Source organism: Delphinus delphis, chromosome 4 (genome assembly GCF_949987515.2).
Source record: "Delphinus delphis chromosome 4, mDelDel1.2, whole genome shotgun sequence".
Taxonomy (NCBI): Eukaryota; Metazoa; Chordata; class Mammalia; order Artiodactyla; family Delphinidae; genus Delphinus; species Delphinus delphis.
This window is the reverse complement of record NC_082686.1, coordinates 133,466,289-133,483,133: the sequence shown is the minus strand read 5'-3', so window position 1 is coordinate 133,483,133 and position 16,845 is coordinate 133,466,289. Positions and strand designations below refer to the sequence as shown.

The following is a 16,845-nucleotide window of genomic DNA, read 5'->3' as shown; positions in this document are numbered from 1 at the left end:
TCAATAGAATTTTACAATTATAATTTCTAAAATATGAAATTTTTATTTTTCCCTTTCAAAATATGACTTGGTTGTTTAAATTCGACAACTTAGAAATTGTTAGTAAATCTTAAATTTCTTTTGTTTAAACTTTGTGCGTTCTTGAAAATAACATCTAGTAGATTGAAGATGGTCTTGGTAAAATAAGAAAAAGAAAACGTTAGGTTCATGGTATTTATATTCTCATAAAATGCTTCTTTATCTCTAGTTCTCTTTTATGGATTCACTGCAGACATTATCACTGCAGCTGTCACTATAGGGTTAAACATTTGCTATTTTGTAACATATGAAAGCAGTTAAGCTGTTTGGAATTGTTTACTTGCTAAAACCAGTGTTAGTCAGCAGAGGCAGTACACCAGATTTCCTTGTGGCTTTTCGTGGAAAATGTTAAAAGCGCACTCATTTTTCAGTTACAGAGTTTTTTAGTTTGATCTGGATTAGTCACAGAACTGGCATGAACCTTCTCATTGTGAAGGCTGTCCAAATGCACTATTTTTTTTCTCCTGCTAGAGGAAGTTGCATCCTGAGCAGTAGCTCAGCTCTCTGGTAAGTGTAACATGTGAGCATTACTAGGCATTTCATTCTGCGGTTCTGCAGTCTTTGCTCTTCAGACTGTTGCTCAGTTGAAATGCTACTGTGGCGCCGATCCTGAGGTTCTCTATTTTTTAAGGACCTACTCATTTGAAGGTGTCAGTGGCATTTTGCAAGATCATCTGAGGAACAGGAAAGCATCTGAAATCGACTGAAAAGGGTAACTGTAGCGGTTTTCACAGTGGAAGGAAACTATACTGGCACAGAGGCAGATGATTGAATAAAGTAGTTGGCTCAAAGAAGATGCACAGTCTGCTGTTTCTTCCTCTGAATGAAGAGTCTTTAATGGAAGCTGTATTCATGTGGAGATCAAAGAAAACACTGGAATGATAAACTACTGGGTTTTTTTTCCCCTTCTCTTTTTTAAAAATGAAAAGCCTGAAGCAGTAATTTGAGCTCAGATGCCTTCTAATTCCTTCGCAGCCTGCCTGTTCCATTCGGATTCTCCGCTAACACCATTTCTGCCTGGTGCCTGTGTCCTTTTGCTGGAGCAGCTACAGACCACTGCCTGATGGAGGAAGAATGAACGCTCTGCCTTGCCTATGCTGTCGATGGGAATAAAGCTAACTGTTTCTTATATGGAATATCTGGATTATTCAAGCCATATTCTAGTACCAAGAGTCCTATTGTCTCTTGTGGTCTGACTCATCGCATGTAAATGTACTGCAGCTTTGCTATTAATGCAGAGTGTTGTTTGTTTTTTTTTTCTTTCTCAAACACAGAAAGAATTGTCAACCTCTGAGCAACATTTTGAGAATTTGTATTGAGCTCTCGATGTATTTTTTTTCTGGATAGTATCAGCATTAAACCAGTGAAGCTGAAGAAATGAAGACAAATTAGAAGTGGAAACAGAGCAATGAGATTTTATTTTTTGTTTTCAATTATAAGCAAGCCAGCTACTGGTAACTATATGACCTTGCAGGCAAGAGCGGGTACAGCTGCGATCTTCTCTGTCACAGCAGTTGTTTCTCATCTTATTCTGCAGCGTGTGTTGATGTCACCCAGACAGTGATCTTTTTATGCAAGTAAATTTCTATGAAACAGAGGGATGTGATGACTGTTTTGGTAGGGGAAAAATATTTTTAAATGAGCTTGTCCTGGACTCAGTTTTAGTTATTGACATGTTGATGTCAAATTTCTTTTGAGTTTTACAGTAACCCAACAGAAAATAACAGAATTGTTTTCTTAGTAAGTTACAAGTATGTAGTTATAATTTTAAACTTCACTTTTTCCGATAGTATTTATTAACTTTAAAAAACCAGCTGCGCTGTTCAGAGAATGATTCTAAGTGTTGTACAGAAGAGGAGGAAAAACTACTTGTGCTCTTCCAACTGTGACTTTTATCACATAGCTTAGAATTCAGTTTTTTAAAAGAGCGAATGAGTCGAGTGTGTATTGTTGTTTTGGAGGAGGTAGAAGATGAGTCTCCTGCATTCATTTCTAAGTTGCCACAGGAAAATAAGTCCCTACATTCTCCACCTTCGGGAAGTGTATTGGTAAGATATGAGAGTTTATGTTTACTGTATACTACTGAACTAGTAGGGTAAATTTTATTTTTTAAGAATAAATGTAATTTGCACTAGTTTCATTAAAAACCCAAATTAAAGCAGTATAGGTGTGTGAATATGATGCAATATTACTTGTAAATGAATGCACACATTTCTGATTTTCACTTATTCAGATGTTTAAATAACATTTCAGACTTTATCTCTTAATCTCTTAAAAAGACTTTTAAAAATAATTTGAGGATAGTAGTTATAGCAACCACATTTCTGTTTTCACTTAGTGGTTTTAAAAACCGATGTAACAGGAATGAGGGACTATGTTTTAGGAAAGGTTGACTACTGCCAGCAACACCGAGGCACAGCCTTTTCTGTAATGAATTGTATGTATTTACATGCAAGGCTGTTACATGAAAAAGAGTCAGACTTCATCTTTAATTGTATTTTTAATGCTGTTGTCAATTGACTTCTTGTTTGACTAGTATAATATGATACCTTATCAGGGAGGCTGTGTCGTTGATTAAGAACTTGTTATATTTAGATGTTCATGTGTCTGCCTCTTCATGTTATTCAGGTTTACAGTAATTTTTGGTCTTTGAATAGTAGTGATTTTCATCAACTGCCAGATTTTCTTTCTTTGGGTTTTTATCTTTATACATGTAATACTAACCCACGCAAGTTGTTTTGGTGCCCCAAACAGAACTTTTCAAGGAGGCCTTCGTGGGCCTCCACATGGGCTAGGAACTACTTGTTTGACAAGTTATATCCCACAAATAGATGTTGAGATGTGACACTTGTATTTGGAAGAGACTTTCTTTTTACCGTATGTATATTCAAAAGGCCTCCACTCATATAAAATAAAATCTGATTATGCTTATGCTACCTAATTTTGGTCATACGGTATTGATTTTTTTTTTTTAATTAGGCCTTTTTTCCTAGGAGGAATCCTGTACTTTCATATGATTTGACTTCATGAAACTTGGTTCATGTCAAAAGCCAAGTGATTATCATGATAGGGAAGAAAATTTTTAGATTTAAAAGTTATGTGGAAATAGCTTTAGAATCATCCATGTGGTGTGATTAATGTTTTTATTACTCTCTTGTATTTTAGCCATCACTGGTGCAAGCTATATTTAATGGAGATCCTGATGAAGTTCGAGCACTAATATTTAAGAAAGAAGATGTTAACTTTCAGGTAAAACAGTTTCACTGATACCAGCCTTGAAACCTACTTTTCTAGAGTTATGATTTTTGTTAAAAGGCATAACACAATTCTGTAACAGCTGTTTTAAACGAGGGTAGAAGGGTCTTGAAGCAAACAGGAAGGGACTGGACATATATTCAGGGTAATGACTAAAACACAGGAGAACTAGGAGCCAATGCGGGTTTTTTGTTCCCCCAACTTTGTACTTTGAAAATTTTCACAGAATAGTTGAAAAAAGACTTTGAATACCCATATAACCTCCACTTATATCCAGCATTGATAACATTTACCACATTAGCTTTCTCTCCCATATTTACACAGATTATATTTATACTACACATATATTTTTTTCTTTCTTTTGCTGAATCCCATTTGAAAGTAAGTTATAGACATCATGACACTTCACTGTTAAATACTTGTGTGCATTTCAGATGAGGGTTCTTTCTTTTTTTGTGAACTTGAAAGAAGAGACATGTCTATAAAATTTATAATATATCTAACTTGATTGTGAGATCAAATTTGCTTTCTGTGAATAACATTATACACAAAGACTCATCTGTTTGGGGTCTCGCAACAAATAAAGACATACTGTTTGAAAATTCCTCAGACTTTTAAAGATACAGTGGATTTAACATTCAGGACTGACATGACGGACAGTTTTAGAAAGAGTGGGCGTATGGATACTTTCCTTCCATATATGTTTCTCCAGTGGCCAGACGTTTTTTAATTTACTAAACTGAGGCTGAAAATATATAATTAACTATAATAAGATCAAATTTATTAACGTATATGTTTTTACTGGAAGTGACTGTTTTCAGTATCTTTTTCATACATAATTCAGTTCTCTGAATGATGGAGAGTAGGGAGAGGTCATGATTCCTAAGGTCCCTATAGCAACAGCAAAACAGATTACCTGGAATTGATTGGCCAGTTCTAAGAAAGCTGTGCTCTGCCAGCTCATCTCCAACTCTCATCTTTTCCCTCATTCTTTTGGACAGTACTATTGTGACCACTTGATGTTAAGTAGATAAAAGAGGTATTTATCTTATTTTTAAAGGTTGAATTAACTGAATAGATTTGAATCTTTAACTAAAATTGTTCATCATTACATTTTTTTTTCCTTAAACATTCCTAAGTGAATTGCATTTAAGTTTACATTTATTGGAAACATGCACCTAGTTCAGGATTTATTTTAAACGGAGCGCTGGTCACTTTACGTAACTGGGGTGTTCTAGAGAGTCTGCTTTCTGTAAGACAGAAAATAACTATAGGGGTATAGACTAAGGAAAAGGAGAAAAAGGCTTTCTGTTCTGTTTAACTCTAGTATTTTTTGTTTGTTTTAAATAGAACTAACAAATCTCATCTTGGTGAGAAAGTTTGGACTATAATCCTACTTACCATGGTTAATTTCTCCATCATTACAAAGTCTCATTATAGCCAACTGCTTTTCTGCCATAGTAATCAAATTATCTTAAGTTTTTAAAATTTTATGCTCAAAAAATCATGTTTGAGCATCAGTTTATTCTCCTGTGATGTCCTTGGGAGGTATTGTGTTATCTGTAACTAGTGTGTGACCCCCTAACTTTTATGACTTTTAGCTTCTGCTTTTCTCCTTATAGATTCCTTTCCTTGCTTACTTTTAAAACATCGTTTCTTAACATCTCCTAGCTTGTTCTCTTGCTCTGAAACTTAGAACCAAGCTTAGAACTAAAAGTCTGGTTAGTGCTTCAAATCAGTATGAGAGTGACTTTGTCTTCAGTGATTCATGGGTTTTTGACAAATTTTTTTACAGTTGCTTTTCTCGTGTGACTCTTCACAGTTGAGAGTATAGTCATAATTATCAGATGTGTTAAGTCTTTGGCCATTGTTCTAATTTAGGATGGTAGTTTTTGTTTTTCTATTTTTGTCCTCTATGATAAGGAATCGCATAGAGTTTTAAGAGGCAGGTATGTATGTTTGTGTATGTGCAGGTGTGTGTAATAAAACTTAACTGTTTTGTAATATAAAACCCACTCACTCTTGATAGGTAATAAAATATTTTTAAGCTTTATGTCAGTGCGACAGTGGTGTTTTTCTAAAATAGATTTATTTAAATGAGTATTTGAGAATAACAGCTGACTTTTTGAAATTTACATTTTTTGCAGTTATTTTTGTAAAATTTTAGAGTGGGTAAAAGAGCTCACATTTGGTTCTATACTCTATACTGTTAAGTAAACATTGTTAATTATTTTAGGTTAGCTTCTTGAGTCATATCCTGAAGTTCTGAATACTGTGGACCACTAAATAGCATCTTTCTTAGTAACACACCTAATTGATTTTTAAAAAACTAATATAAAATATTACACATTCATATTATTTGGTCTGAGAAGGAAGTCTTTTATTGTAGAAGCTAGCTGAGATGATTTCACCAGAAAATACTGGAGTTTTATATTTGGAGGCTTTGGGCCACAAGTAGTTGACTGAGTAAATATAGGTTTATTGCTTATATAGTAATTTAATCCAGAACAAGGTAATTGGTGGGGGATTGGTTAAGACAGTAATGTCATATCTCTGAGTGAGCTTCTCTGTGAGACTCTTGGCTTTCTCCTCCTGGTAAAGAAATGATTGCTGTATCCTGCACTCAAGACAAACAGCCAGAGAAAGTGGAAAGGAAATTCTCCCTGTACATTTCCTTTTTTTCTTTTTTAATCAAGCAAAAAGATCTTTTCCAGAATCCCCACAAAACTCCCGCTGAGTTTCCTCGGTTACAAGCCCACTGTAAACCAGTCCACCAGCAGAGGTAGAAGGGGATTAACTTTTTGCTTAGATCAGTCATTGTTCATCACCTGGTTCATCCCCTAGGGTGAGAGGCTTATCATCAGTGATTATATTGCACTCCGTATCTGGAGAAAATCAGCATTTTCATGAAGGAATAAAAGGGAAATAGTTGTTTGGGTAGGTAACCTAGTAGAAGAAGATTTTTTATTGCCTAAAAATAGTTGAAATAGCAAACTTTTAGAAGAATAAGTCACTTGGATATGGAAGAAGCACTGTAAAACAAACAGGTGAAACGGTCAAAAAAATTTAAAGGCAGATTGGTACACATAATGTAAAGAACAGTTGGAGCATAAGTTGTAAGACCTAAGTGCTTCTATCTTCTTACCTTTATGCTACATGAACAAATCCATTTCACTTATTAGGACTCACTTTTCTTTTGTAAAATGTGTGGGATTACATTAATGGCCTTCATGTTTTTTTCACACCCCAAATTTGGGATGCTCTAAAAATTCCAAGTGACCTTGAATGACCTCCTGCTTTTGCCCAGAAGGTTTCATTTGTATTTTCAGGTTTATGTGGCCAAAATAATAATAATAAATAACTTTCCCTAGGATTTACCAGAACTTAATGCCATGCCATGTTGTGGAGCCCAAATAATTAAATTTGAAATATTAATAACATATTTCAGAGGAAAGGTATGACTTTATAAGAAAATTTTCTACAAGCAGAAATTGTTTTTCTTAATCCACAGTGATAGAAATTGCTGTTAATTATAGCCTTTATTTCAGAGACAGTGATGTACCTAAACATTTTTATGGTACCTGCCTTTAACTCACACAGCAATCTTGTAAAGTTGGTAGGTTAACATTTCCATCCCACCAGTAGGTGACAGAACTAAAACTTAGAAAGTATGTAGCAGAACAGACATTTGAACCTATGTAGATTTGACAGAAGCCGGGAAATAAAAAAGTAAATTGGAGAGAAATATTTTTTCTTTTGCCAAATAGTGCCATAAAGCAATAATTGTTAAAAAATGGATTTTTCCCCCTAAAAGTTATGTCCACATTCTGTGTGGACTCCTACCTTTTAAACTGTAATGCAAATGTGATCCTGATTTTCATAGTCAAGTGCTATTAAAATTTTAGCATTGCAAATGAGTGAATAAACAAGCCTCCCTTAGTGCCATGTTCTTTGGCTGGTTAAAAATGTCATTCGAAGTAGTGTCAGACTGGGGGTAATTATAATCTAGCCAACACCATTTTTAGTGTTTAAAACAGGAAGTCTTAGATTATGACTTCTGTGACTGTGACCCTTTTTAAACTCAAAAGAATTGATTAAGAGCTAGTCAGTAGATCTTGCCTGTATCATATAAACTTGATAATTTTGAAAATGCTACGTTGTATATTTTACATATTGGTTTCTGAATTTAGATGTACTTTTTTATTCAGAATATTTTGGTATTGATTTTGCCAAAGTAGTCTTCAAAATTATTAACATCTTCTAAGCTTTCAAAAATACTTTCTGGGATCATTGAAATGATGTTGCTTTTACTTTGTCAGATAAAGTGTTTGGCAAATACATACATGTACATGTATGTACATCACACAAGGAGATCATTTGTTTTCATTATTATTGTAATAAGATAGTTGGCAGTTTACACAAAGTAGTAAACCATAAGTTTACACAGGTTGCCTGAATTCCACCCACCCTCATTCTTCACAGTGTTCTCTAGTCTTTTCTAGAAATTAGCAAGAAGTGCTCTAATCTTTAATAAATCTTTCTTGTGACCACAAGTCGCTTCTGCTGGCTGTCAGTACACCAAGCTGTTGATGTTTCTGGAGAGGTTCTTAAAAACCTCCTCACTCAGTTACTTGAGGTTATATGAACTCTCTGTCCCAAAACTGTATGTGTGTACATGGTCTTCTGTAGTTACAGTAATTAGTATTGTGGCCCGCAAACCTCCAGCCCCATCTCAAGTGTACCCACCCAGTTCCCAGCTGGCTTCCACGGAGCATGGAGTGAAACCGGGGAGGTAGTGAAGAGAGAAGAACCAGGTCGGCTTCCACCCTGGAGAGGGTTGCCCTGTAGTTTCTCCATCCCCAGAAACTGCACCTCTCCTCTGTTCTTGCCAGTGCTTCTAGATTTCAGCCTCAGATTTTTAAATTTTCTTCACCAGTGTTCTTGTTCCCTCCAAGATCCATAAATGAGCGTATGTTCCATGTCATTGTGACTAAATGGCTGTTATGCTGGTCCTGAAACAAAGGAGGTTTTGTCTAATGAAACCAGCTGTTTTTTCAGCTAGAAACTGGTGGTGATTTATCTTTGTATTCCATTCATTGTTTTTTATTTGGCATATATATTTCTTCATTTTCCTTTTTTTCATCCTGTATATTTGGGGAATCAGTCCATACCAGTCTAGAGAGAGCTTCCTTATTCTTTATAATCACATAGTTCTGCGCTTAGGTGTTTATAACAATTTATTTAACCAGTCCCCCTTTTGGAGGGCATTTGGATTATTATTAGTCTTTATTGCTAATTGGTAATAAATGAGATAAATTCACCAAGTAAACAGACATTCTGGTGGGCAAGCAAAACTTTAATTAATTTATTTTTTAAGTAAAAGGTTTATTTAGAGGGATACATACTCCATAAACAGAGTGTAGGCTGACTCAGAAGGCGAATGCATGGAAGCAAAACTTAGAATGTTGGGATTTATTATGGATTATTTAAATATGTTATCAACTTCCCAAATAGACTAAATGTCCTCTAAGTTCTTTATTTGAAGCAATTTTAGTGGACATGTTTGTATAAATTGGTGGTGGGTAAATAATGATAGTTATATAGAATAGTAAAAATGTCATAGATTGTGTCCTAAATTTCAGCCTGAGCTGAAATTACTGATTGGCCTGGTAAGTCTCATCTAGCACCTCTGCCTATTTTTATTTAAGTTTTATTGAGGTATAATTGACATGCAATAAATTGCATATATTTAAAGTGTATAATTTCATAAGTTTTGACATGGATGGGTATGTGCCTGTGAAACCATCACCACAATCAAGATAGTTAACATTCCCATCATTCCCAAAGGATTCCATTTGCCCCTGACCTCTGATCTGCTTTGTGTCACTATAGATTAATTTGAATTTTCCAGAGCTTTATACGATATGTCCTCCTTTTATCTAGCTCTTTTCTCTCAGAATAATTATTTTGAGATTCATCCATGTTGAGGCATGTGTTAACAGTTCATTACTTTCTGTTGCTGAATAGTATTCAGTTGTCTCAATATACACAATTTGTTTATCCACTCACCTGTTGATAGAGTTTGAGTTGTTTTTCTTTTTCATCTATTACAAATAAAGCTACTGTGAAGGCATGTCTACAGGTCTTTGTATGAACATATGCTTTCCTTTCTCTTGGGTAAATATATGTTGGTGGAACGGTCAAACCATATGGTAGGTGTATGTTTAACTTTTTAAGAAACTGCCAGCTGTTTCCGAACTGGTTATACCATTATACATTCCCACCAACGGGATATGAGAACTACAGTTTTTTCCACATCTTGCCAATATTTGGTATGATTAGCTTTTCTAATCTTAAACATTCTAATAGATGAGTATCTCACTGTGGCTTTAATTTGCATTTCTGAGATAACTGATGATGTTGAGCATCTTTTCATTGCTTCTTGGCAATCTTTGTATCCTTGGTGAAATGTCTTTTCAAATGTTTTTGCTTGTTTTTTCCCTTATTGGATAGTTTTCTTACTTTTGAGTTTTATATGTTCTGGACACAAGTCCTCAATCTGTGGCTTTATTTTCACTCTCTTCTGAGTGTTTTTGGAGAGCAGAAGTTTAAAAATTTGATGATGTCCAATTTATCAATTTTATTCTTTTATGGATTTTTGTTTTGGTGATGTGTCTAAAAAAGTCTCTCTTGGTGTCACATAGATTTTCTCATATCTTCTAGAAGTTTATAGTTTTAAATTTTACATTTAGATCTACAGCCTATTTCAAGTTAATAATTGCATGTGGTACAAGGTGTATGTCAAAGTTCACTTTTTTACATATGGATATATCCAGTTGTTAAAATATTTGTTGCAAAGGGGGGTTCCCTGGTGGCCTAGTGGTTAGGATTCTGGGCTTTCACTGCCATGGCCTGGATTCAGTCCCTTGTCGAGGAACTGAGAATTCCACAAGCCACAAGGCGTGGTCAGAAAACAATTTTTTTGTTGAAAAGACTATACTTTCTTTACTGAATTGCCTTTGCATTTTTATCAAAAGTCAATTGTCGATATATGTGTAGCTCTATTTATGGACTCTGTTATGTTCCATTGATGTATTTGTGTAGCTCAACATCAATACCACACCATTATGATACTATAGTTTTATAATAAGTCTTGAAACCAACTTTTTTCTTGTTCAAAATTGTTTTGCCTTGTGCTTCCCTGGTGGCGCAGTGGTTGAGAGTCCGCCTGCCAATGCAGGGGACACGGGTTCATGCCCCGGTCTGGGAGGATCCCACATGCCGCGGAGCGGCTGGGCCTGTGGGCCATGGCCACTGGGCCTGCGCATCCGGAGCCTGTGCTCCGCGGCGGGAGAGGCCACAGTAGTGAGAGGCCCGCGTACAGCAAAAAAAAAAAAAAAAAAATTGTTTTGCCTATTCTAGGTCCTTTGCATTTCTGTGTGAATTTTTAGAATCAGTTTGTCAGTCTTTTGGGGAAAAAGGAAATTGGAATTGTGTTGATCTATAGATGAAATTGGCAAAAATCAACATTTTAACAATATTGGTTCTCCTTACCTATGAACAAGTTATATTTCTCCATTTATTTAGGTCATTTTTAATTTCCCTCAGCAAATTTTGTAATTCCACATTTACATCTTTTGCAGATTTATCCATATTTTATAAATTTCGTTCCTACTATAAATGTTATTTAATTTCAAAATAGGCTAATTATTCTCCACTCCTGAGATAATTTTTCCTGAGTACTTTATCCAAGGTTCTGGGAGTGATGAGTTTTTCTGGTTTGACTGGTAGGAACAGGACACTGTTTCCTGTGTGCGAAGCAGGCACTGTTCCGTCTAATGCGTGCGTTCTCATTGATGATGATATCACCTCCAACTTGGCAAAAATTGTGTTTTTTGTTGGGATGCATGTGTGTGTGCGTATATATGAAAAATCTTACATAGTACCATGATTTGTGGCCCTCTAAAGGGCCGAAGTGTATAAATTAGGTATACAGTGGTATTAAAATTTCATGGGGGCAATTAGGGAGAAAAAAATCTAAAAAGGCTCTTGGGTCAGGGTGATAAGGAAAAAAAGGTTGAGAAACACTGCTTTAATTATTTTGGATGCTTCTTTTCATGAGTCTCCAGTGGTATTCTTACACACGTCATGTGCTGCTCAGTACTCAGTGGAGTACACGAAGGGATATTCTGCAGGTCTCTGAGATTCTCTCCTTGTACCATCCTCTCCTCTCTGTTACTCTGTCCTGAGAATTCTAATCCTGGTTTTCTCCCCAGACTGTCAGCTCTGTCTCTTCAACTCAGGGAAATATGCCTATTAAAAATATACATAGCTCTGGAAAAGCCATTGAGAAGCATTTTATTGATTGAAACAGCTGACTGACATTCCACTGAATGTTTTCACACTTACACCTTACATATTTTGTGAAATGGCAATTTTTTATTGTAGTCCAGCAGTATTTTTTAAAAAGAAATTCTGTACATTAGTTTTCAAAACACTGGTGTTGCATTTGATAATTAAAATTGCCCAATCAGGGACTTCCCTGGCAGTCTAGTGGTTAAGAATCTGCGCTTCCACTGCAGGGGGCATGGGTTCGATCCATGGTCAGGGAACTAAGATCCAACATGCTGCAAGGTGTGGCCAAAAAAATAAAAAAGAAACCAAAAACAAAATTGCCCAATCATAGATGGCATCACCTCTGCTCCCTCTTACTCTTATAAGACCTGGTATTGATATGTAATTTTGGTGTTTTATTTTTTTATGAAAAGCAAGTAAGTCTTAGCCTAGGAGTATCTGATTACTGCTAAATTTGTAGAAGAGAGTAAATTCAGTATTTAGAATAGGATGCTCTGTGGACTTGTCTTTTTAATATTACTACTGATAGAGCAATATCTAGATTACAACATGAATTAATACTAGATTCAAAACTTCTTAAATAGAATTTGCGCCAGGGCAAGAATCATGCCTTCCACTGTGTAAGACAGATAGCACTGGAAACGGATTTTGGAGGTCTAGTAGTTACATCATCTGTTATAGATGAGGCAAAAATAAGACCCCTGGAGTTTATTTGGTCACTTCCATTTAGCAGAAATAGCTTAAGAGCCTGGATTTGTTAATGTCCAGTTCAGTTTTCTGCCCATGTTGTCTCCCCTGGCTTGACACCCCTCATTTCTGCCCAGTGGGTTACTATTACAGCAAAGTTCTTAGCTTTTCTCTTGTAGCTGTAAGTATATAAGCCCTTAGTAAATACTTGATAGCCTAATTTGATATAATTTGGTATGTTGGTTCATTCCCTTGATGAATATGTGCCATTTACCATGCTGGGTATTGGGGAGACCAGTCATATATACTTTTTTCCCCTGTTGTTCATGCTCTTTTCCGACTCAGGATATCAGTTGTGCCCACATTGTCTCCAACTCCCTTTACCTTGTCTCAATTTCTGTTCATTCTGCAGATTGCAGTTTATGTCAGGCAGAACTCTACGATGGCCTACAAAGTTCTCATTCCCTGGTGTACATCTCCTGTATATCTCCTGTACTGTAAATATGATAGGATGGCACTTCTGTGATGAGTTTATGACATCTGGCACAGTTGGCTTTAGGAAAGTGAGATTAGCTGGATGGACCAGACCTAATGACATGAACTCTTTAAATCTGGATCTAGAGTCAGAAACAAAGGGAGTAAGGAATGTGATATGAGGCAGATTCTCTGCTGCTGACTTTGAAGATGGAGGGGGCCACATGCCAAAGACTGTGGGACTGTGGGAGCAGAGGGATCCTTCTGGCTGACAGTCAGGAAGGAAAATTGGAACTTCAGTCTCTCAACTACAAGGAACCAAATTTTGCCTGAATGAGCATAGAAGTGACCTTTTCCCTTAGTCAGGCCTCCTTTTGAGAACACAGCCCGTTGACACCTTGGTTTCCACTTTAAGAGCTACCCTGAGCAGAGAACCCAGCCAGTACCATACTTGGACTTCTGCCCTACAGACTGGTGAACTAATAAATGAGTGTTGCTTTAAGCTGCTGTACTTATGGTAATTTGTTATGCAGCAATAGAAAACTAATACAAGACTTAAGTATCTCTTTTTCTGGAACACCTTTCCTGGTCCCCCAGGTAGTATTATGTTAGCCTAATAGATGGCTGTAGCACTCTGAACTTCTCCTTTGTAACACTCAATTTATTTGTGTCATGTTCAGTAACTCTCTGGAGATACAGACCTTGTTTGTGTTCTGTATTTATACCCAGTATAGTCATCCCTCAGCATCCATGGAGGATTGATTCCAGGACACCCTCCCCCATCTCCGCCAGACAACCAAAATCTGTGGATGCTCAACAAGACCCTTGTATAAAACGGTGTAGTATTTGCCATTTGTATAACGTACGCACATCCTCCCATCTTCATGTATACTTTAAATCATCTCTAGATGACTTACAATATCTAATACAATGTAAATAGTATGTAAATAGCTGTAAATACAATGTAAGTGCTATATAAATAGTTGCTGGCCTGGGACAAATTCAAGTTTTGATTTTTGGAACTTTCTGGAATTTTTTTTTCCAAGTAGTTTTGATCCATGGATACAGAAGGCCGACTGTAAGTAGTAGCCATTTAAAAAGTGTTAGAAATGAGTAAATAAAAATAAGGCATAGTCTCTGACTTTAGCAAGTTTATAATCCAGAGTGTTTGGCTGTATTGTTTGTAGGTGTTTTCTTGTTTGTGTCAGGGGTGTGTGGGTTTTGGGTTTGGTGGGTGGGGGCAGTCTACTGTCAGTTGCCCAAGTGCAATTAAGCTAAACAGGCTTCTTTCCACAGTCTTTTTGCCTTGCATTCCCATCAGTACTTGTTTAGACAATTCAAATCACTTTGACATAGGAAGGGTGAATTCTTTAAAAAAGCAAAACCAAAAAAACATATGTGCTTGAAATGCAGGCAGGCAAAGGCTTTCGTGAAAAATAAATCTATCATTTGCACCGTTCTGCTGATGGTCTATCAGACCATTGACTTTAAAGAGACAGCTGGAGGTAGACCTGTTCCACCCTATTCTCTGCCGAGGGGACTAAATCCCATCTTCCCTCAATGCTCAGGAACAGAAGTTGGTTCTTAGGGAAGGTATTTAATAAAGTTTTTAGCATTTGCATTTCCCTGACAACCTCGAAAGCAGCTTTACTGTTGTATTACAAGTCTAAATCATACTCAGTAAATAGAAGTAAAGTTTGCAGGATTGCTGAGCATGACACATAAGCAACACAGGAAATAATAGAAACGTTGCAGGTGAAGAGGGGATTCAGAGATGTCATTCAGTGTTAAGAACTGCCTAATAAAGCCAAATGTATAGTTTTTTGATAACATGGGGTTCAGTTTTCATTCAGATCATGTTGCCAAAACAGTGACACATATAAACAAGTCTAAATAGCTAATACATTGGTAATTTTATGTAAACCAAAGTACCTGTAATAGCCAGAGTCAGATTTGGGAAAGGAAACTTCTTGTCCCATCCTATCCCAAATCATGTATTGACAAATAAAATATAAAATATTTTAGATGATGATTTTAGATTATCTACTGTGAAAGTGAGTGATTTGAGTCGATTAATTACTAAATATACATTTTTCATAAAACAACAATGATAAAACCTTGAGATATTTTTTTGTATCTTAGCATAATTACTTGTTGAGGAAAATGTAAATTACATAAATATTTTAAACTAATAATGTATCATTTTTTTCCCTCAGTAGTTTTTCTAGAGAATCAATGATTTGAATATGACTTACCCAAGTGATTTGAAGCATGTTTTCTTGTACAAGTGCAAAAAATAATAATTTATTCATTTTAGAATATATTTGTCTTCGTATGAGAAAACAGTTACAAAATGCTATATGTCAAGTTTTTATCATTAGTTTGGAAGATAGATATGTACAGTGAGGGTTTTGGTGTTTTGTTTACATAGAAACTAGATTATTTTGTTTGAGTGTTTTCAGATTGCATTGCACAAACGCAATTTCTGGTAATAAAATTTCTATTTTTATTCTTAATTCCCTTGTAGATCCAAATGGTAGTTGGGGGAAGGGCACGGGTGTAAGGGTGAGTAGTTTTCTTTTCCAATATTGAGGAGACTTTCATTTTCATTTTGAACATTAGTTCAGGAGAATGAATCTTGACAAACCAACAAAGGAAGCTACTTTTCTTAAGCTGAAATATTGTTTCAGAGCCTGTCTTTTCTGCCAATTTTTTTTTTAAGGATTTCCTTTTTTAAAAAAAGTGGTGTGTATGTATGTATGTGTGTATGTATGCATTTATTTATTTTTGGCTGCGTTGGGTCTTCGTTGCCGTGCTCAGGCTTTCTCTAGTTGCAGCGAGTGGGGGCTACTCTTCATTGCGGTGTGGTGGGCTTCTCATTGCAGTGGCTTCTCTTGTTGCAGAGCACAGGCTCTAGGCGCGCAGGCTTCAGTAGTTGCAGCATGTGGGCTCGGTAGTTGTGGCACGCAGGCTTCAGTAGTTGTGGTGCATGGGCTTAGTTGCCTCGCAGCATGTGGGATCTTCCCGGATCAGGAATTGAATCCGTGTCCCCTGCATTGGCAGGTGGATTCTTAACCACTGCGCCACCAGGGAAGTCCATCCTCCAATTTTTTGATGCACGTTTCCTCTTAGTTCAAATGTGTTTTAATAGATATTTTGAAAGAATGTTGAAGCACTCATGTCTGATCTTTTTCTCCTTTCTTGTAACCTTTTAAAAATTATGAAATATAACTCATTTAAAATATGTAGAACAAATGTAGAATGTGATGAATTATTTAAATGTAACCACTACCCAGATCAAGAAACAGAACACTCTAGCATCTCACAAGCGCCCTTTGTGCTCACTTTGTGATTAGAACTGTTTCCTCCCACCCCACAATGTAACCAGTAATCTGACTTTTTTTTTTGCGGTATGCGGGCCTCTCACTGTTGTGGCCTCTCCCATTGCGGAGCACAGGCTCCAGATGTGCAGGCTCAGCAGCCATAGCTCACAGGCCTAGCCACTCCGCGGCATGTGGGATCTTCCTGGACCGGGGCACGAACCCGTGTCCCCTGCATCGGCAGGTGGACTCTCAACCACTGCGCCACCAGGGAAGCCCTGACTTTTATTATAGTCTCTTTCTTAGTTTTCTTTTATAATTTTGCCACCTAATTATTCCTCCCTAAAGCAGTATAATTTTGCATGTTTAATTAAATGAGTCATACAACATATATTCCTTTGGGTCTGGGTTCTTGTGCACAAACTATCTCATTTTAAAAATTTACCTGTGTTATGTATTGCTAAAGATTATTCATAGTATTCCACTGAATGCATATACCACAGTTTATCCATATTCTGTTGATGGACAGTTGGGTTGTTTCCAGGTTTTGCCTGTTGTAAACAATGCAACTATTCATAAGCATGTCTTCTGTTGCACATTACCGTGCATTTCTATAAGACATATACCTGGGCATAGAATTTCTGGCATATAAGGCTATGTGTATATTCAACTTAGA

At 36.3% G+C, this 16,845-nt stretch overlaps 1 protein-coding gene across 6 annotated transcripts in view; it reads left to right on the top strand.

Annotated features, from left to right (window-relative positions):
- Window positions 1-16,845, top strand: part of ANKRD28 (ankyrin repeat domain 28) — a 186,682-nt gene that overhangs the window by 61,341 nt on the left and 108,496 nt on the right. For 2 of the 6 annotated variants that reach the window (XM_060011495.1, XM_060011494.1), the window contains one exon: window positions 3,244-3,327. The exons of 1 other annotated variant lie outside the window; for it this stretch is intronic. In XM_060011495.1, coding sequence (XP_059867478.1) covers window positions 3,244-3,327 — 84 coding nt within the window. Of the gene's footprint in view, window positions 1-450; window positions 2,127-3,243; window positions 3,328-16,845 lie in introns of those variants that run through there. 3 more of the 6 variants (XM_060011492.1, XM_060011497.1, XM_060011491.1) reach the window with 3 other exon arrangements.